The sequence below is a fragment of the Mobula birostris genome, chromosome 27 (genome assembly GCF_030028105.1).
Source record: "Mobula birostris isolate sMobBir1 chromosome 27, sMobBir1.hap1, whole genome shotgun sequence".
Classification (NCBI taxonomy): Eukaryota; Metazoa; Chordata; class Chondrichthyes; order Myliobatiformes; family Myliobatidae; genus Mobula; species Mobula birostris.
The window spans coordinates 33,669,290-33,691,026 of NC_092396.1; the positions used below are offsets into that span (position 1 = coordinate 33,669,290).

The 21,737-nt window shown below is 40.9% G+C and overlaps 1 protein-coding gene across 3 annotated transcripts in view; it reads left to right on the forward strand.

Annotated features, from left to right (window-relative positions):
* Window positions 1-21,737, forward strand: part of nphp4 (nephronophthisis 4) — a 433,219-nt gene that overhangs the window by 60,779 nt on the left and 350,703 nt on the right. For all 3 annotated transcript variants that reach the window (XM_072244772.1, XM_072244773.1, XM_072244774.1), the window contains exon 3: window positions 11,756-11,934. In XM_072244772.1, the coding sequence (XP_072100873.1) occupies window positions 11,756-11,934 (179 nt within the window). The remainder of the gene's footprint in view (window positions 1-11,755; window positions 11,935-21,737) is intronic.

Below are 21,737 nucleotides of genomic sequence, written 5' to 3' on the forward strand. Positions count from 1 at the left end.
AGGAAAGAAAGAATCACGAAAAGGAGCAGGAGGAACTACGGAAGGGAAATAGAAGAAGAGATCAAAAGGTTACAGGAATTAAAAGCGAAAAGGGATGAAGAGAAATCTTTGTTACATGGACACGGAGCTGAGCAGGCTAGAGCAGAAGGTAACTTGTCGGGTGGGCAAGAGTTAAGTAGCGAAAGAGAGGGTGCCGGAGAACGTAGGCAGAGGATAGGAGACAGGAGCCTTGAAGGGGAAAAAGAGAGAGTGAAAAGGCAGATATTAGAAACAGAGGGAGAGATTAGGAAATTACAGCGGAGACTGAATTTCCAACGAGAGTTTGAGGATTTCTCATGGGCCAAAGCAAATGCAAGCTCAAGGCAGAAAGAAAGAACTCCACGAGGAGGCCAAGGGAGAAAGGAAACCCCGGAAAGAATCATGTTAAAAAGGTGCTCAGAAACAGATGGGGAGTCAGGCGAGGAGGAGGGTCAGGAGATGTGGGAAAGGAAAGGGAGAATGATGCTGTTGTTAGTAAAAGGATTGGGACAAGTACAGTATATTCCTTGGGGATCCCAGGACCTGGAAGGGCTGAAAGACACCCTGCCCAGCCTACATGAGGGTGCAGGGAAGTGGATTAGGGCCTTTGAGGAAGAAACCACGGGACGAATGTTGGCTATGGGAGATTTGAAGGCGCTGCTGATAAGGCTGATGGGAACCTCCGGACTGCGAGAGCTGATGGAAGCGGCTGGCATACAGAATGCGGACAGCACACTAATTGACGGGGCCAGATTTGACACAGTGAGGCAGAGGGTATGGGGGGGGGGCCCTCAGGGAGCTCTATCCACCCAAAATGGACCCCAAAGCCATGAAAGGGGATCCACTGGGAGACACTGAAAATCCAGTAGCCTACATAGAAAATCAGTTAAAAAAGTGGAGACTGGAAATTGAACAAGAGGTGGAAGGCAACCCGTTTATGACCTGGATGTTCCGAAGTGCTGTCTTGGATGCGATCCCTTCCCAAGTTAAGTCTAAACTTGAGGAAGTGGCCGGACTGATGTCAATGACCCCACAGGAATTCAGGGACCACGTAGCCCATACGGTCGAAAAATATCGAAAAGACAAACGAAAGTTGACTGAGCAGCAAGAAGCAAAGAAAGCTGATACAAATGCAGCTTGAAGAACTTAAAAAGAAGGAAAAAGAAAAAGGCAAGAAGATGCAGCCAGCAGTGACCGATTTAAGCACAGCCTTTGAAATGAATGAAATGCCATTATATGGAGGGGCCGGTCGTGCCGTAAGACAGAGTCCGGAAAACCCCATGCCAATAGTAAACGTCTTTGGGGGAGCTTTTCCCGCAAATGCCTGATCAGGGACAGAATAAATTTAAACAGCAGCCCAGACAGGACTGGAAATCCCAAGGAAGGGGGCAGAGAGATAACAGGCTAGATAGGTTACCATCTATTCTGTGGTCACAACATGACACGGATGTAGGGGAAATAAGAACAGCTAGTCCGGTAGAAATAAAGCTGAAAAAGGGAGCAGTTCCACCCAGGAGACCACAATATCCCCTGAAACCAGAGGCAGAAGAGGGAATAGCGCCAACGATACAGGGGCTACTGAGGCAGGAGTACTAAGGACAGACAGCCCATGTAATACCCCACTGTTACCTGTCCTCAAACCGATAAATCTAAATGGAGACTGGTGCATGACTTGCGAGCGGTGAATGAGGTAATGGAGGACTGGCCAGCGGTAGTTCCCAACCCACACACGCTCTTGACTAGTGTTCCAGCAGAGGCAGACTATCTTTCGGTGATTGATTTGTGTTCGGCTTTTTTTCAGCGTTCCCCTGGCAGATCAGTGTCAGTATCTATTTGCATTTACATACAGAAACAACCAGTATACCTACACTAGAATGCCGCAAGGATTTAAACATTCACCACACGTATTTAATCAAGTGTTAAAGGCGGACCTAGAGGGCATATCGTTGGAAAGTACATTGATACAGTATGTGGATGATTTGTTGATTTGCTCCGAAAGTGAGGGACAGTGTGAATAGGATACCATAACTCTTTTAGAGAGACTGGCGCATGGAGGGCATAAGGTATCTAGAAAGAAGCTGCAATTTTGCAAGCAACAGGTAGAATACCTGGGTAGAGTGATATCCAAGGGAGTGAAGGCGATAGCGCCGGATCAAATTGAGGCTATAACTAAAGCTTCCAAGCCCCAGACAGTGAGACAGATGATGACGTTTCTGGGACTGACAGGATATAGTTCAGATTGGATTGGGGAATATGCTGAAATTGTAACGCCACTAAGGAAAATAATGAAGGAAGCAGGACATACAAGCTTGAGGAGTAATCTACAGTGTGGAAACAGAGAGGTTTTAAAAAGAGCAATGGAGATCCCCTACAGCACTGTCAGCAGATTTTAGATCTAATAAAAGCACTGATGAAATCTAAAGCACTGGCTATAGTAAAATGCCAGGCACATAAAAAAGGAAAGAATACAGTAACAAAGGGAAATCAAGCTGCAGATGAAGCAGCCAGGAAAGCATCTGTGTGTACATCCGTTGTCAGCGCACCCCAGGTAAGTCTAGAGCCGGAACCTATGGTAGAGGACCTAATTGAAATACAGGGAAAGGCAACTTTGGCAGAACAAACACTGTGGAGACGAAGGGGGGGCCAAGCAGAACTCAGAAGGCCTATGGACCACGGAAGATGGCCTACTGGTAGCTCCCACCCCGTTACTGACTATCCTGATCTCAGAAGCACATGGGATGGATCATTGTGCAAGAGGGGAAGTAATAAGAAAAATAAAAAAGGATGGATTTTGGTCGCCTTATTTACAGGCTTCAGTAGACCATGTGTTGTCACAGTGTGAGGTATGTGTGCAGAATAATAATCGGAAAGGAATTACAACCCCAATAGGTCATATACCCGTACCTGAAGGGCCACTTAAACACCTAGTGATTGACTATGTAGACATGATAAAAACAGTAAGAGGGAAAAGATACATGTTGATGGTAATCGACAGATTCAGCAGATGGGTAGAGGCAGTACCCTCGAAAGATCAAGGGGCAGGAACAGTGGTGAAATTCCTGACAAACGAAGTGATCCCAAGGTTTGGGATACTGACAGAAATTAGCTCAGACAATGGTTCAGCTTTCATTCAAAAAGTGGTCAAGTTAGTTCTGCGAGCACTGAGAATAAAGCAGAGATTTGGATGTGTGTATCACCCTCAGTCGCAGGGTATGGTGGAAAGAATTAACGGGACCTTAAAAACCAAACTAAACAAAATCTGTGCAGATACTAAACTCAACTGGGTCGATGCAGTACCATTAGCATTAATGAGTTACCGCGTGCAGACTAATCGGATGACGTGTCTAACACCGCATGAAATGCTAACCGGAAGGCCCAGGCCAGTGCCCCAGTGGAGAGGACCATATAAAGGGCCTAGTTTGGAACAATTGGAATTGGAATTAAAACAATGCATGCGGCAATTAACTATGATGCATAAGTCTATTTATGTACAGGAAAAACAGAAAGAGCCAGAGATTGATCAAGGGGAAGGACCAATCAAGCCAGGCGATCAGGTCTACGTGCGAGTGTTTTGAAGAAAGTGGAACGAACCCAGAAGGGGAGGGCCCTTTATAGTAACCAAAGCATCACCCACCCCAGTTCAAGTGGAAGGACGCTCCACCTGGTATCATCTCAATCACTGCACTAGAGCAATCCCGCAGGTACAGTCAGGTGGGCCGCCCGAGGTAAGTGGTGAAGAGGAACAAACAGTAGGGGACAGGCAAGAGCAACAAGAAGCTGACACTGAACCGCAGGAACTTGACCAAGTAATAAGGGAAATTTTTGGTCCTGAGGACAGGCCCGAAGATCCTAAGGATGGGGTTATGGATGGTAGTACTCTTTCAGATAATGGGGATGACTTGGGGGTGACCAATCCCGCCCCGGGAGGATACACTCAGATACTCTTGTGCAGATTTGGAGACCATTAATTTGGCAGATGTGGCATGGGACTGTTAGGATCCCACCAAATCTGAGAGAAAAGAGTAAGAGGAGCACAATGGTTACCTCCGTACCATGGTACCAGAACATGTGGTACCTATGGGCAAATTATACAGCAGGGATGATGAAGAGACAGAATTGTTATCTATGCTCAAGGGCAAGTCCAGTGCAATATGTAGTCCCCATGCCATACAACTCTTCCACCTGCGTGCAATGGCGAAAGGAGCGGAGGGGGCAGTGTGCGCAGCAGTGTCCAAGTATAGTCAAGACCTGCCGTATGGGAACTTGTAGCGGGATAGATCCTTGTTATCAGAAATGTATTGATAACACACTAATGTGCCCTTATTGGTGTATGTTATACCAGGCTTCCTCGCAGTATGATCAAAACAAGCTTGCCTCTAACTGTAATTACAGTAGACCGTGGGCTATGAATAAAAGAAGCCAGACACCCACATTTGAAAAGCTCAAAGTGCAGGAGCATTTGAGTTATGAATGTTTCACACGGACGGGTGATCTCTTGGTTGGACATTTCAGTGGTAACTGTGCTAAGACTTGGGATGTAACCCCAGGCCAGAGATACAAGACAGGTACCCCTCCACCCGATGGTGCACTGGATGCCCAGACCATCCCGTTAGCAGACACCTGGTGGCTCTGTGGGAAGGAGGGAGGTCTGAGATCCACGCTCCCCCTCGGTTGGACGAGTACATGTACACGAGTTATGCTGATTCATGAAGTTGTAGTATCCCCTGAAGTACAATTTGACGCTCTGAAGCAGCAGATACTGCGACGAAGGAAGAGAAAATATGAACCTGATCCAACAATCCAAATCGACAGTATAGGACAGCCGAGAGGTATACCTAATGAATTTAAGGCAAGAAATGAGATTGCTGCGGTCTGGGAGGCACTTATACCTATAATAGGGGTTAGTAAAAATGTTGAATGGATAAATTATATATATTATAATCAACAGAGATTCATTAACTACACTGATGATGCACTAGAGGCCTTGGGGCAGCAGCTAGATGCGACCAGTAGAGTGGCGTGGCAGAATAGACAGGTACTAGACTGGCTATTGGCAGAGAAAGGAGGAGTTTGTGTAATGTTTGGGGAGCAGTGCTGTACTTTTATACCGAATAACACTAGTCCGGAGGGATTGTTTACCAGAGCAATGAATAAACTGAAAAATCTAAGAAAGGAAGTTAAACAAAATGCAGGGTTTGGACACCAGTTCTTTGATTGGTTAAATAGTAAACTAGGAGGATGGGGAGCATGGCTGACCAAGATTGCAGTAACCATTGGTATTGTATTGCTAAGCTGTGCGGTCATTCTGTACTGTTTTCTTCCATGCCTCAAGTCGCTTGTAGTGCGTGCTGCAATGAAACGGTTTCCGATGCTCCTGGAAATTGTTGGGTCGAGCCCTACGGAGAAGGAGACACCGATGATGTATTCGTACAGTCTACGAGACATGCAAGATGAACAGGAGAGAGATGAGATATGTGGGGATTAGGCTGTGAAGGCTCCTGAGTCTTTTTAACTGTCTCAGTTACGAAGGGATGGGTTTTTGGCTCAGCGGCCTAGGGAGTTAGAGAAAGAACACTTTGAGTCTTAAGCGCAGGAAACTATAGTTTAACCCAAATTTGGGAGTAAATGCGTGGCTTTATTTGAGCTTTTGTGTATAGACTCTCAGTCCTCTCTCTCTCTGTATGAGACCCTGTGGGTCTCAAAGGGTAGATTATATTGGAAAATGTAAACGCATTCATTGTATTTTCTATGTATTACAGTATTTACAATATTTACTCAACAGTATTTCAGTATTCACTCAAATGCACACATTATATTTTCTATATTTACTATGTAACCACTGCTAGCTGAATTGAGGGTATTCACTATGTAGCCATGACTTTTGACCTAATCACTATTAATTCATGAAGAGAACTAGAATGAAACCAAGTAGGAAGATAAGGGTGGCGAGTAAGGTAATGAAATATGTGGCAGTATGTCAAAACAAGACCAATTAAGAAATAACTGTGGTTAGGGATGAGGGGACACCTGGTCTAAAAAGTAAACTAGGACATAATTAAATCAGGGAGTAAAACAATAGTGGAAGGTCGAGAGCGGATGTATTGATGATATGTGATCACAGGCCGTCTGGATATGATAATGTAGCTAAGATAGGAGATTGCTATAAAAAATGGTGTGTACAAGCCTCGATGGGCAGTCAGCTACTAGCTTTCTGATTGTCTCAGCTTTGATTTGCAAATTAAAGTTTAAAACGTCTTGAAGGATTTTCTGCGTCTCCTTGTTGTTTGTAAGAAACGAGAAACCACGACAAGACAATCAGAAAGCTAGTAGCTGACTGCCCATCGAGGCTTGTATACAGCATTTTTTATAGTAATTTCCTGTCTCAGCTACATTATTATATCCAGTCGGCCTGTGATTACATATCATCAATATATCCGCTCTCGACTTTCCACTATTGTTTTACTCCCCAACTTAATTATGTCCTAGTTTACATTTTAGACCATATGTCCTCTCATCCCTAACCACAGTTATTTCTTAATTAGTCTTGCGTTGACATACTGCCACATATTTCTTCACCTTACTCGCCACCGTTATCTTTCTACTTGGTTTCATTCTGGTTCTCTTCATGAATTAATAGTGAGCAGGTCAAAAGTCATGGCTACATAGTGAATACCTTCTATTCAGCTAGCAGTGGTTACATAGTAAATATAGAAAATACAATGTGTACATTTGAGTAAATACTGTTGAGTAAATATTGTAATACATAGAAAATAGAATGCATTTTCCAATACGGGCAACAAAGAATGCAGCGGTAGCCAAAACACACCCATTCAGAAAAAAGCTGAAAGAAACAAGCTAACTCATTAGGTGCCGCCCCGCACGTAATCAATTAGCTTGTTTATTTCGGCTTTTTTCTGAAAGATGTGCTGGGTGCGTTCTGGCCACCGCTGTACCGCTGCATTATTCGCGGCAATGTATCGGCCTGTGGCCCAGAGGTTTGGGACGACTCTAATAATTGACTTATCACTATATGCATGCGAGGAAAATATGCACTGTGCTTAATATTAAATTCGTTTGATATACCCCTTTAGAAACAAAATTGAGTGTATTAGCCACTTATAAATGACTTATAGTTGACTTATGACCTATATTCTGGTTGTGATTAACACCTCCTTCCCCTCCCCACCGAGGTCGGCCGGCCCGGTCTGCGGTGCAAAAAAGGTTGGGGACCCTGTTCTAGATGTCTGGTACATCAACTTGCCTTCCAACTTTGGGTAACAACTGTTCCTTAAGTGAAAAAAAGCATTATTCTTCCTTTTTAAGGCCTTCTATTATCTATTCACACATCTCTGTTATGTGTGCATGTTTTAATTTGTAGCAGCATTGTCAAAATGCAGTGCAGATTGATTTAAATCAGTTTACTGTGACTAGTAACTTCTATGTATTAGTGTTTCCACATGGATGGAAACCAGTTTTGTTGTGCATGCAGTGGAAGTGCAGCTGCTTTTCACAATTTATCTAATATAGCTGCACACTTGGATTTATAGACCATTAATTTTAATCTGTATTAACTGACAGTGTTAAAAATAATGAAATAGCCAAAATAGGCCATTAAATACAGCCATCTTCTTAAAAAGTTCATTTATACTTCATCTGGAGAATTTCTGGCAGCATTGTTGAAATATAATTGACTTGTTCTTATCCCCATTTGGGTACTCTGTGCATAAAATTTCAACTTCAAAAAAAAGGGGGTATTTGTCCTAGTCAGCTGACGTGCGTTCTGCTGGTTTGCTGTGATGAGAATCGTCTGCAGATTGAGGTCAATCTGTCTTTTTAGCTGAAGGAAATTGCTGATGACCAGATGGGAGTGCACATTGTGGCTGGATGCTTTGCTTCAGGGGAACTGAAAAGTAAATGACATGCAACTTCTTGCCATGCTGTTACTACTCTGATGCTTTAGTTAACCTTCTGACTGCTAAATTATTCATGAGCACTCTACTGCAAGTTATTCCAATATACTCTTCCTGATGCTTCTTAATATTATAGTAAATTAATTAGTGCAATGTCTGGTATATGTAACTGCTTTGCAGTTGAAGCGACAGATTAGCAGCTGAGAGATTTGTCTGCATTTCATTGGAATGCTGAGTATTAGTCCAAAGCAAAAACCTGAATTATCTTCATAGTTCCTGGATGAGTACGCCTATAAGTTTTCAACTTGCCGTGTAAAGCTTTTAATTTGCTGTATTGGCTTCTGTTTTTTTGCCTGTTAAATTTTACTGAGTTGAAGCACTGGTCCACTTTGCATTTAAAAAGAGGGTAAACTCCAATTTACATGTGCTTATAAGACTGCAGGTCAGGTGCTCACATAATCCAAAATTGGAGCAGCATTTTAAAGATTTCTGTGCACGAGGAATAAGTGAATTTTCTCTTAAAGAGTTTAGGTTAAATATTAATTTGTGTTCTCTGCAGTTATCAGGATAAATTTTAACTTGCATATCCTCAGCTCTTTATGTAACTTTGAAACATCCTAACATTATTGAATTTTAAAAATAGAAAAGGAATATGCCACTTGCCGCCTTGTGATTTCTCCGTTTACTGAGATCTTTTATCTCGGTGTGACTTTTTTATTTCATTTCTCATTGTGTTCAGTCATACATCAACTAATCAAAATGGTATAACATGTTGGAAACATAAGACACTACAAATGTTGGAATCTGGAGTGGAAAAACAAACTGCTGGAGGAACTTGGCAGGTCAGGTAGCATCTGTGAAGGAAAATGAATTGTTGACATTTTGGATTAAAACTCTGCATCAGGATTGGGTGTAAAAGGAGGATGCCCAATTTATGGAGGAGAGGGGAAACAGTGAGTCATGTGCCAGTAGGTGATCGGTGGATGTAGATGGCCTCAGAAATTATGGACAGGTGTAGCCAGTTGGGGAGAGGGGAGGGTTGGTGTTTGGAGTCAGGTGATGAGTGGAAACAGATGAAAGAAAAAATGTTGGTTGGGTTGCACTTGGGATACAGTGTACAGTTCTGGTCATCATACCACAGGAAGGGTATGAGTAAGCTAGAAAGGTTGCAAACAAGTTTTACAAGGACGTGACCTCTACTGGAGTGCTCTAGTCATTGAAGAGATTGAATAGGCTAAGTTTGTTTTGCCTGTAGAAAAGGAAGCCAGGATGTAACATGACAGAAGTATATAAAATAGAGGTGTCTGAATGGTAGATAACCGGTGTCTGTTTTCGATGCTAGGGATGATCAAAATTAGTAAATTAAGCTGAGGGATGAAGTTTAAAGAAGACTTGAAAGGTAAAATTTTCACACAGTAGTTGGTATCTGGATGAGCTGCCAGAAGTGGTGGTGGAGGCAGGAAAAGTAACACCATTTAACAGGCATGTTGACAGGTACTTCACTGAACAAGACAGAGGAATATAAATACAGGCAACAGGGATTAGTATAGATAGGCAAATTGTTTGGCATTGACACAGTATGCTGAAGGACCTGTTTCTATGCTGTACAATTGCATGACTCTAGACAACTCTTAAAGCAGTTTGTCACCCAGGCAACTTTGCTCTGCACCCCATCACAAACATTTCCTTTACACGACCAACCCTTCTTTTCTCTGGAACTTTTGTCACAAGTTTTGTGAATTCTGATCCTCTTTCCACAGATACTGCCTGATCTGGTGAATGTTTTCAGAATTTTCTGTTTTTACTTCAAGCTTCCAGTATATGCAGTTTTTAAAGAAAATTCAAATGATTGGTTATATTGACATCAATGGAAAGTTAAATTCTGGGAGTGCAAGGTCGGCAGCGATAGCGCCAGTAGGATTTCCATGACTTTTCCTTTTAACCATTGCTTTTATTGAAGTTATATGAGAGCCTTATAAACAGGTTGTAAAGAAGTTTTTGTAGGAGTTATTCAGGGAAGCGCCTGATCAATGGCACAACATCACGTGACTTAAAAATAAATATAATTTATCTAATAACACATTCTTCTGCTATCTCCAATTACGATCTTTTTTGAGGGACTGTTTGGGTCCATCATTGGCCCTACCAAGGTGCTCAGACGTGGAGATTCTAATTCAAAAGGAAAATACAACTAAATTTATTTCTAATATGTATTCTTTATTCCAGGTCCAATGCCCAAAGCTTGGTACATAAAGATCGAGGGAGAGATGGGAGTCGGATTTGGGCATTGTAATTGATCATCAATGTTGGTCACATCTATGTTTGGATAGTGTTACCACTCTTATCAACTATAGATACAGAATGATACATTTTAATTTTTTAAATCATTTGTACCTCACACCTGAAAAAATACATACAGTAAAAATAAACAAGAAATTTCTGATATGTGTTTCAGGTGTGGCGGAGATGTTGGTACCTTTTTGTTTTCCACCTGGCTATGCATGAAACTGAGATCTTTTTGGATGATCTGGGGGAGGTACTGGGAAAGATTCTGGGGATGGATTTCCCTCTAGACCCAGAATTGTTTCTTCCGGGGAACTTAGCAGTTTTGAAAGTTAACCTCCCCAGGAATAAATCCAAGTTTATTAAAATTGCGTTGTCAGTGGCCAGGAAATGCATAGCGGTAACATGGAAATCTGATTCTCTTGTACATATTGATTGTTGGAATAAAGAAATGCAAAGTTGTATACCTCTTGAGAAGATTACTTACACCCTTGGGAATGGATACACTATGTTCATTGAGATTTGGCAACCATATTTGGATTACTTAAATGCCCAGATTGTTTATTTATTTTAATTTTTAAAAATTAATATACCCCTTATTATAAGCTAGTTTCTTTAATTTGCATTTTAAACTGACTCTGAGAGCTGGATGCCTACTCTTTTTTTTCCCTCTTTTTTTCCCCTCTTTTTTTTCTTCTCTCTTTCCTCTGTCTTTTATGTTTTTTTTCTCCTCCCTCCTTTTTTCTAAATGCGGGGAGATGGTGTTGGGATAGGTGTTTTTTTTTCTCTTGGACTTATTAATGTATTTGAATTAATTTTTTTCAATATGTGTTAATTGTATTAATTGAGTCCTTATATTTCATCTTTAAAAAATAAAATTTTTTAATATATATAAAAAAATTTGGTTAGAGGTTCCAAAATGTGGTGAGAATGCACTGCCGTTGTGGACTATGATGTACTATCAGTGACACTTAATTTTCTTTCAAAGTATGATTCGAAGAAAAAAGAGTAACTCACGTATGAGTACTGGCTAGTTTAGCAAACTTCCACCAGCTACCTATGATTGATGCTATGCAACATCCGAAGTAAATAAATTTGGGTTTAATTTCAGTTGTAAACCATTGTGTGACATAGCCTTGAATTGAATAGAAATTGGATGCATGGTTCATGTGATATACTGAACTGATGCAGTGACGTTTTTTTTAAGGTTTAAGTTGGTTCATTACTGAGGGTGGTTCTGGGCAATTTCACCTCGGGAATCTTGGCCTGATCAAGTTCTGATGCTTATTGGTATATGCAGAGAACGGTCCATTCCTCAGCATTGCCAACATTGATTGAGAATTTTTAAAACGAATCCAAATGATAAAATAGTGGAAAATGAATAATGATATGCACATCTGTACAAATTGCTCAAATGTTTTTTAAAAATAGTTGGAAAGATTTTTTGCCATAAGCCATTGCAGGCAGCAGAAGAGATAGTGGAAAAGGATTGAAAAGAGAAATGTGATATTTAATACTTTTCATCACTCTGTGTCATTTTTCAGGCTGTTTATTTCCACACATCCCTAAACTGCACCCACATTGTGATAATTGTGGAGGTGGTGGCTATTGCAAAGAAGCGTGAAGGAAGTGAACAGATTCTCTCATGTGGATTTGGAATTCTTCACATACCAAACAGACAGAAACTTGCATCAGATGCAGATAGAAATCAAAAAGCTAAAAGGTCAGTATTTAAGGTTATCATGGGGTTTTACACTAAAGTAGTAAGGTTCAAGGAATACTCTGTATATGAATGAAACGTGAGCATCTTGATAATTACAAATATTTTGTATAATAAAAGGTAAGAGGCACTTTGCAATGATAAATACTCTAAATGGTGGAAATATGTACAGACTTGGGTGTATCAGTTCCTATATACCTGCTGTGTTTTGTAACTAAAACAGCAAGACCAGCATTGATGGTAAAGATCCTTGAATGAGATGATCTTCTTTCAAAAGTTCTTGCATCACTGGGTCACTTATTTGAATGTTTCTTTCATTTTGCTTTATACAATCAGCTTTGGCTGATGGTCTGTACCATGCTTTGCCCAGGAAGCACACCAATAATTTAATGTTCATGTATTTATTTTCTTTTTAAGATTGTACTTTTGAGGTGTCTTTTTTGTTTTGTTGTTGTTGCTTGTTTTTCTCTGATCATTCATCAATTATCATTTTGCCAGAATTGACCCTCTAGCATCTTCACTCCTTCCACGAGAAAAGTCATCAATTAAATTATCAGGACTCCATTGTAAAACTGATATGACTTAATTAATTTCCATTGTCTACTCTCTTGTAGTTTGGACCAGGCAAGTGGACCTTTGCTGCCTTCATCCTAGTGAATATATAAATTTGTGGAAGCTGAGCCTTCCGCTGTAATCTCATCACATTTTTGTCAACCAGAAGGACGGACATTTTTGATCATTTTCTTTTTTTGTCACCTAATAAAATTTCCATAAATGACAATATATTACTATACTTTTTAACATGCGTGAATAATATTTAACTCTTGAATATCTTTAATTATTTTGTGTCAATTGCCTTCTGTGGCAGGGAATTCCACAGGTTCAGAACACTTTGGTAAAAACATTTCTCCTAATTTCAGTCTTTCATGGCTTATCCTGTTTTGAACTTCCCAGGAGAATCCTTTTATCCTCAGATAGAGACCTGAACTACAGATGTAGTCTTGTAAAGTCCCTGAACAATTCCTACTCCTGAGTAATTGAATTCCAGAGGAAGTGTTAGAGGTGAGTCCAATTACAAGTGTAATCCTCTCACTGTGGCTCGTTACAAACTTGGCTTGTTAGCTACAGGACTCTGCATCGCATGGGTAATGGTGAGAAGACCACCTTCAATAACCAGTATACGTCCAAGGTTGGAATGATGATTCGGATTCAACCAAACAGGAAAGTTGGAATTTTCCAATAATGGATCGGAAATAATGGTGAATGCTTTATAAATGCTGCCCCATGGAAAGTTATCGTTCCCCAGGAAATAACAGATCCTACACTGGCATAAAATCAAAGTGGAAGTATATTTACAGATATTTCAACTTTAACAAACAGTTAATTGCGGGGGGGGGGGGGGAGAGCGGGAAGGGCCCATTACAGTTAAACCAGTCTAAATGTGCACATAAATGTTGGAGCTTTGATTACTTGTGTGCTGAAGCCACGTTCTGCATGAAAGACGCCAGTTCATTTGAAATGGTCTAAGTTGGGGATACTGGCACTTCATCCTTGGAACCATTTGTCTGCACAAAGCACTTCTCACAATGGGGTCTCCTTCAGGTGGGATTCTGCAAGCATCTTTTTTTGTGCTCTGCTCCGCAGCACCCTTGTGAATTGACTTATTGTGGATGATAAACTACTTCATTCCAATGAACCAGAAAACAAGATGGCGAGCACCCGTGATGAAGAACCAGCGCAGGAACAAAATGTGTAATGACGCAGAGGATTTAATATGGTTGGATGTACAAGTTCATTTTTATTCGAAGAATCCAAATTTGATTTTCTGCAAGAATTGATTATTTTTGCAAAGACTTTGTTAAGTTGCTGGGTGAGATTTGCTTTGTATAAAAGTTGTGATGTTGGAGAATTGTTGTGAAATGAGTTAAACTGTGTATATATAATTTTTGAATTTAAACTTGTAGATATACTGCCTGGAACTGAAACTGAAGTTAACTATAATACTTTTTTTCTGAGAATAGGAATTGTATTTGGTTTTCTAACTAACTAGGGATAAGTAAAAAGGGAAGTTTAGTCTGTAAATTTTAAATAGGGAGTAACATTAGATCTAAGTAGTTAGACAAATCTGAATAACAAAGGTTATTCTAATGACTGTCTCTGATTCTAACTAAACAGGAATTTGGCTTTTGTTGATATCTGAGATTTGGAACCTAAACAGAATGTTGGAATTTTGAATTGTTCTTATGTAGATATTTTGTACATATTGTTCTTATAAACAAACTTTATCTCCTGAAGTGTGTGTTTACTATTCACTGTCTCCTTCTGTTACCTAGAACCTTCTGATGGCCTATTAGCACCTAGTGTAATTTGATTTTTCTCAAAAGGGTGCGACGACTAGTCACACATGATTAGACTGGTACTACACAGGTGTTACACAAGTGCAGTTTTCATTGTTAAAGAAAGGGTGTCCACTAGCTGGGCTGTAGGTAAAACTATAACATAGGGCTCTGAGGCCCCACTCCTACTATCTTTCTGCTCAGTGTACAGTCTCTGGAAAATAAAATTGAAGACCTTTGAGCAAGATTGCAGTACCAGAAAGGAGTGCTGTATACTTTGCTTTACAGAGACATGACTCACCCCCAGCACCCTGGACACGGCATTCCAGCCTGAGGGCTTCTCCTTCCACTGCATGGGCTGGACAGAGGCATCAGAAAAGACAGAAGCAACTGTATCTGTTTAATGATTAAGTCATTGTGGTGCACAGGTGAAGAGGTTCTATCTCAGTCCTTCTCCCCAACCTGGAACATCTGGGGGTCAAATAGTTTGTTCTATCTGCTGATTGAGTTTTCTGCTGTCATCCTGACTGCAGTGTATATTTCACCCCAGGGTAAAATCAAGCTGGCACTGGAGGAGCAGGCGAGTCAGTCACACCGATACCTCCGTGTCCATTTGTGGGGTACCTAAACCAGACTAACTTGAAGAGGTCTGTGACAAACTACTGCCATGTCGCAGTCTGCTAAAGGCTAGATCTATGCGTTCTTTACTGGTGATCCAGAACTCTACAAGAGGTTCGGGTACTATCTATAGAAGGCTGTCATAAGACTGAATATGTAATTCCAAGTGAAGTTAGAGACACAATCGGATATAAACCAGCTGTGGCAGATTTTGCAGCCCATTACTACTTACAAGACGAAACCTAACATCATAAATTGCTGTGATGCTTCACTTCTCAGTGAGCTGAGCACCTTTATGCATGCTTTGAAAGGGAGAATAAAAGTATACTTGTGCAAATCCCTGCAGCATCTGATGAACCTGTGATACCTGTCTCAGAAGCAGAATATCTTTCAAGAGGCAAATGCTTGTAAGTCATCAGTTCCTGAAGATGTAGCTGGCAGGGCATTGGAAAAATCGCCAACTAACCAGCTGGAGTGTTCAAGGACCAATGTTCAATCTCTCACTGCTTCAGATGGAGATTCACATCTGCTTCAAAGTAGCATCCATAATACTGCTGTATAAGCAGAGCTGGGAGAGCTGCCTCAATGACTATTACTGGTAGCACTTGTATCTACTGATGAAGTGCTGGAACTGGTTGGTCATGGCTCAAATTAACTGTTGCCTGAGCAAGGACTTGGACCTGCTGCAATTTGCCTACTGCCACAGCAGATCTACAGAGGATGTAATCTCACTGACTCTCCACTTGGGTTAAGATGACCTGAACAATACCAATACCTATGCCAGGCTGCTGTTTATCAATTACAGCTTGGTGTTAACACCATCATCTCTTCCAGCCTTAACAACAAGCTTCAAAACCTGAGCTTCTGTCTCCCTCTGCAACTGGTTCCTTGACTTCCTCATCAAGAGACTACAGTCAGTGGAAATTGATGATAATGTTACCTTCTCTGACATTCAACACAGGCATACCTCAAGAATGCTTGCTTGGCTCAATGTTCTATTCTCTGCACACATGATTGTATGGCTAGGCATAGCTGAAACATCATCTATTAATTTGCCAATGAACCCACTGTTGCTGGTAGAATCTCAGATGGTGAGATGTGTGTAGGAATGAGATAGATTGGCTGGTTGAGTGGTGTCACAACAACAACTTTGTACTCAATGCCAGTCGGGTCAAGAAAGTGGTATTCATCATTAAGGAGCCACACCACACAGGATATGGTCATCTCGTTACTGCAATCAGGGAGAAGGTACAGGAGCCTGAAGGCATACACTCAACATTTCAGGAACAGCTTCTTTTTGTTCACCGTAAGATTTCTGAATGATTTCATAATTGATACCACACCAGTTTGCTTTCTTTGCACTATTTATGTTCTTTTAATATTTCTTATTGTAGTTTGCAACTTTTTTTATGTATTGCACTGTACCACTGTCACCAAGCAGCAAGTTTCATGACATATGTCAGTGATAGTAAATCTGCTTCTGATCTTTAGTAATTTCAAGTAATTTTGTTAACCAGGTTTAATTTTCAGCATTGATGATGCCAGCCCATGATAATACAAATGTCTGCTCTGTTAACTATGCTCGTAATTGCCTTTTTTTTAAAGCTTATCCAGCTACATACAGAAAATGGCTTGTAGTGACTTCTCTTTACATACATAGAAATTTTCCTTTGGTGCCCTCCCAAGGAGCTGATCTTGGTTCTTACGTAGTGAATGTAGTCTTTCTGTATTTTCAAATGGCACTTTAGAAGATACCACATAAAAGCTTCTTACATTAAATAAGGGCTCATGGCTTAGCATGTATTGGTGGGGGGAGGGGCGGGAGGAACTGTCAGTGTGGTTCTTGTTGGAGCCTTGCAAGAGGGCTAAGAGTAGAGAGGGATATAGCCAGTATAAAGGAGAGAGGGGGAGGGGTGAGACAGGAGCAGGTGGTGAATACCTTTCTATCACTACTGTTCCTTGATGAAAGTTGCTCTGGCCCCTCGGGATCCATGTGCTTGGTGTCTAATGGGCAATTTCAATCTGACTGAAGCTTGGAAGTTGATTGGAACTGGCAACAAGTTATAAGTGGACAATTAAAAGTCATTGGATGAAAGGTATCTCTGAACTGCATCTATGCAGACAGTGGGAGAAGATGATACATCTTCAATATGTACAGAACTTACCTGAAACCAAAAGAAGCTGCAGAAGATCGTGAACACGGTGCAGCACATCACACAAACCAGTCTTCCAACCGTGGACTCACTTTACACCGCACCCTGTTGGAGCAGTGCTGCCAGGATAATCAAGGACACAACCCACCCAGCCAACACACTTTTTGTCCCTCTTCCCTCCGGGAGAAGGCTCAGGAGCTTCAAGGCTCGTACGGCCAGATTTGGGAACAGCTTCTTTCCAACTGTGATGAAACTGCTGAACGGATCCTGACCCGGATCTGGGCCATACCTTCCAATTATCCGGACCTGTCTCTCGGTTTTTTTGCACTACCTTACTTTCCATTTTTCTATTTTCTACTTATGATATATAATTTAAATTTTTAATATTTACTAATTTTTTTACTATTTTTAATATTTAATATTTGTAATCCAGGGAGTGGGAAGCGCAGAATCAAGTATCTGTGATGATTGTATGTTCTAGTACCAATTGTTTGGCGACAATAAAGTATAAAGTATCTTCAGTATACAACTCTGATCATCACGTCAGGAGCAGGGCAAGGAACACAGAGACTGAGCTCCCTGTTCACTAACATGAATCTAATATACTGTTGATAAACTGTGCCACCCCAGTGAAATTGTTGACAGCAACATTAGCATGAGAAAGAAGTTTTGAGGATATGGTTACATGCATAAGTTATGAAAAGAACAAGGCTATTTGGATCTTTGTGCCTCCTTCACCATTTATAATATCACAGCTGATTTGATTATGACCTCAACTTGACGTCCCTGTCTGTTTGCAACATTCCTTTAATCTTTATTTGTATGCCGCCCTGTGAGAAATACTTAAATATGTACATACCAACATATCAAGCATTACTTATGGTGTGTTGTTGCAAGGATCAGACTTGGGCCCTCAGCTATTTATAATTTGCCTTAATGAACTTTTTGGAACAACAGAGTACAACAGTTCCAGATTTGCTGATAGACAATTCAAGGCTAGGTGGGAAAGTGAATTGTAAGGAGGATGAAGAATATCTGTAAAGGGTATAAAGAAGTTGTAAATGGTAGGAAAGAAGGTGGTAGATGGAGTATAATGTAAGGTTTTGTACTGGCAGCACAGTGTTCCAGAGCACTGTGCCAAAGTCTTAATGCACTTGTTAAAAAAAAAATCAGTAAAGCAAAGATGCTTTTAGAAAATGAAATGAAAAGCTTCTAAATACTAAAAAAAATTTACTATAAAGAGCAGGGAATAGTTTAAAAAAAACCCCACTAAATCCAATCAGTGTTTGGTGTTACCACCCTTTTGCCTTCAAAACCACGTCAATTCTCTTGGGTACACTGTTGTGCAGTTTTTTAAGAAAACTGGCTGGTAGGTTGTTTCCAGAATCTTGGAGAACTTGCCACAGTTATTTTGTAAGATTTTGGTTTCCTTGCTTGCTTCTGTCTCTCCAGGTAACCCCAGGTAGTCTAGATGTTGCGATCAGGGCTCTGTGGAGGCCGTACCATCTGTTGCACAACTCCTGGTGGTTCTTTTCACTGAAGATGGTTCTTTATGTCATGTTCTTGCTGCAGAATCAAGTTAGGACTGATCAGACACCTCTCTGATGGGATTGCACATTGGTTGAATATCTGCTGGTACTTCTCAGCATTGAGGATTCCATTAATTCTGACAAGATCACTAACTCCATTTGCAGAAGTGCAGCCCCACACCTGCAGGGAACCTTCACCATGCTTCACTGTTAGCTGCAGGCACTCATCCATGTAGTGCTCTCCAGCTCCTTTACAGACAAGCTGCCTTGCTTGAGCCAACAATTTCAAATTTTGACTCGTCAGTCCAGAGCACTGGGCTATGTACTTACAAATTAAGTTTTATTTGAAAAGTGGTCTATTACATGATATGTTACTTTCTTCAATGAAAATAATGATTAGAAATCTAAAAATTGCTCATTTCTATTGCAGAAGACAAAAATCATTAAAAATTTATGTAAAAAAAATCTAGGATGATTAGGACTTTTGTACAGTACTATAGATAGAGGGGGGAGATATTACTCATCAGAACAAAAAGTCACAGCTTTGCTTAGAGAGGCTTAGATGGCCCTTCTACTAGGCAATGTGTGGAAATGAAGAATAAGAAAGGAATAAGAAAAGTTAATTTGTTATAGACATCGTTATAGTCTTTGGGATTTAGAGGAGCATATTTGTAGAGAGATGGCAGATATTTGCATAAAGATAAGATTGTGATGATAGGTGAATTTTAACTTTCTGCATATTGACTGGGGCTCCCATACTCCCAAAGGACTTGTTGGAATAGAACTTTAAATTGAATTGTCAAATGCGTTCAACAGAGTTTCCTTAATATTTAGAGGTCCCAGCTGGATCTCCACCTGGGGACTGAGTCAGAGCAGGTAACAGAAGTATGTGTAGGGGAACACTTTGGATCTAGTGATCATAATTCCATTGGTTTCAACATAATTATGGAGAAGGACAGGGTTGGTCCTTGCTTCTGAATTGCAGAAAAGCCAATTTTGATGGCATCAGAAGAGATGTGGTAGGTATAGATTGGGGTAGGTTATTTTCAAAGAGATGCTTGGTAAGTGGGAGGCCTTCAGAAGTGAAATTTTGAGGATACAGAATTCGTAAGTTTCTGTTTGAATAAAAAGCAAGGCTACAGGCTTAAGAAACCTTGATATTTATGGGATATCAAGGCCTCGGTTAAGAAGGAGGTGCATAACAAGTGTAGCCAGCTTGAGACAAATATGGTATGGAACAATAAGGAGTGTACGAAATGCAAGAGAAGACTGAAGAGGGAACTCAGAAAGGCTGAAAGGGAACATGAGGTTGCTCTGGCTGGCAAGGTGAAAGAGAATCCTAAGGGCTTTTATATACACAGGTATGTTAAATGCATATAGATAGCAAGGGACAAAATTGATCCTGTTGAAGATCAGTGCGGTTATCTATCCATGGCTTTGAAAGAGATGGGGCAGATCTTAAATGTACGTTTTGCATCTTCAAACACGGTCTAATTAACTGAGGCAAAAGAATAGGTAGGTCATGTATCATATCCAAATATGAGCATATGCCAGAAAATGCAGGATCTCCCAGTGATAACCCATTTTAATTCCACTTCCCATTCCCATTCCGATATGTCTATCCATGGCCTCCACTGTCGTGATGAGGTCACACTCAGGATGGAGGAACAACGCTTCGTATTATGTCTGGGAAGCCTCCAACCTGATGGCATGAACGTTGGTTTCTTGAACTTCCAGTAATGTCCTCCCCTTCACCATTCCCCATCCCTTTTTCCCTCTCTCACCTTATCTCCTTGCTCACCCATGCCTCCCCTTTTTTTCAAGGCTTTCTTTCCTCTTCTATCAGACTTCTCCCTTCTCCAACCCTGTATCTCTTTCACCAATCAACTTCCCAGCTCTTTACTTTGTCCCTCCCCTTTCAGATTTCACCTTGTGTTTCTCTCTCCCTCCCCCCCCCCACACCCTTTAACTCTGCTCCTCAGCTTTTTTTCTTCAGTCCTGCTGAAGGGTCTCGGCCTGAAGTGTCGACTATACTCTTTTTTATAGATGCTGCCTGCCTGCTGAGTTCATTCAGCATTTTGTGTGTTGGTTGGTTTGATGGGAAAGGATATGCTATTTTAGTGGCACACTAATCTAATCTAACAGCACATCAGCCAAATAGCACCATCCCTACTGTAAAGTATGGTGGAGGTAGCATCATGCTATAGTGTTTGTTTTCAGCAGCAGGGACAGGAAATCTGGTCAAGATTGATGAGGAGATGAATGCTGCTAAATGCAGAGAGATCCTAGATTAAAAACTTGCCAGGCCTTGCCAGAAAACTTAAACTGAGGGGGAAGTTTGTTTCTCAGCAGGACAACAACCCAAAGCACACTGCCAGAGCAAGCATTGAGTGGCTTCAAATAAAGAAAATTGATGTCCTTGAGTGGCCCAGTCAGTGTCCTGACCTTAAACTGATTGAACGTCTCTGGCAAGACCTCAAGATTGCTGTCCACTGCCGCTGTCTGACTAACGTTAAATAGCTTGAGTAAGGAGGAATGGGCAAATCTTGCTCCATCAAGTTGTGCAAAGTTGATTGAGATTTATTCAAAAATTGGCTGTAATAGCTGTGAGAGGTGCTATGTACTGAGCAAAGGGTGATGAATACTTTTGAACTACTGACATTTCAGAGTTGGGATTTTTAGTTGTTCATGCTTTGCAATTTTTCCTGTTTTGGGGCTCTGCTCTGGGGGGGGGGAGGAGCATTGATTCACAAATAAAAATTCTCAGTTAAATCGATTAAAATGCCTGGTTGTAAGACTCATTTATGTAAACAAAGGGTTGGGCGCTGGATACTTTTTCAAGGCACTGTATAAGTATTTGGATAGACAGGGCCTGATTAGAGATAGTCAACATGAATTTGTGCCTGGTAAGTTGTGTCTAACCTATCTTGTTGAGTTTTTTTTTTAATAGTTATAAGGAAGGCTAATGTCTTCAAAGACTTTAAAAAGGTCTTTGACAGTATCCTGCATGGGAGGCTGGTCAAGAAGGTTCAGTTGCTTGGCATTCAGGAAGAAGTAAATTGGATTCAGCATTAGCCAGAGAGTGGTCATAGATGGTTGTTTCTGACTGGAAACTCGTGACTAATAGTGTGCTACAGAAATCGATGCTGGGTCCATTGTTGTTTATCATC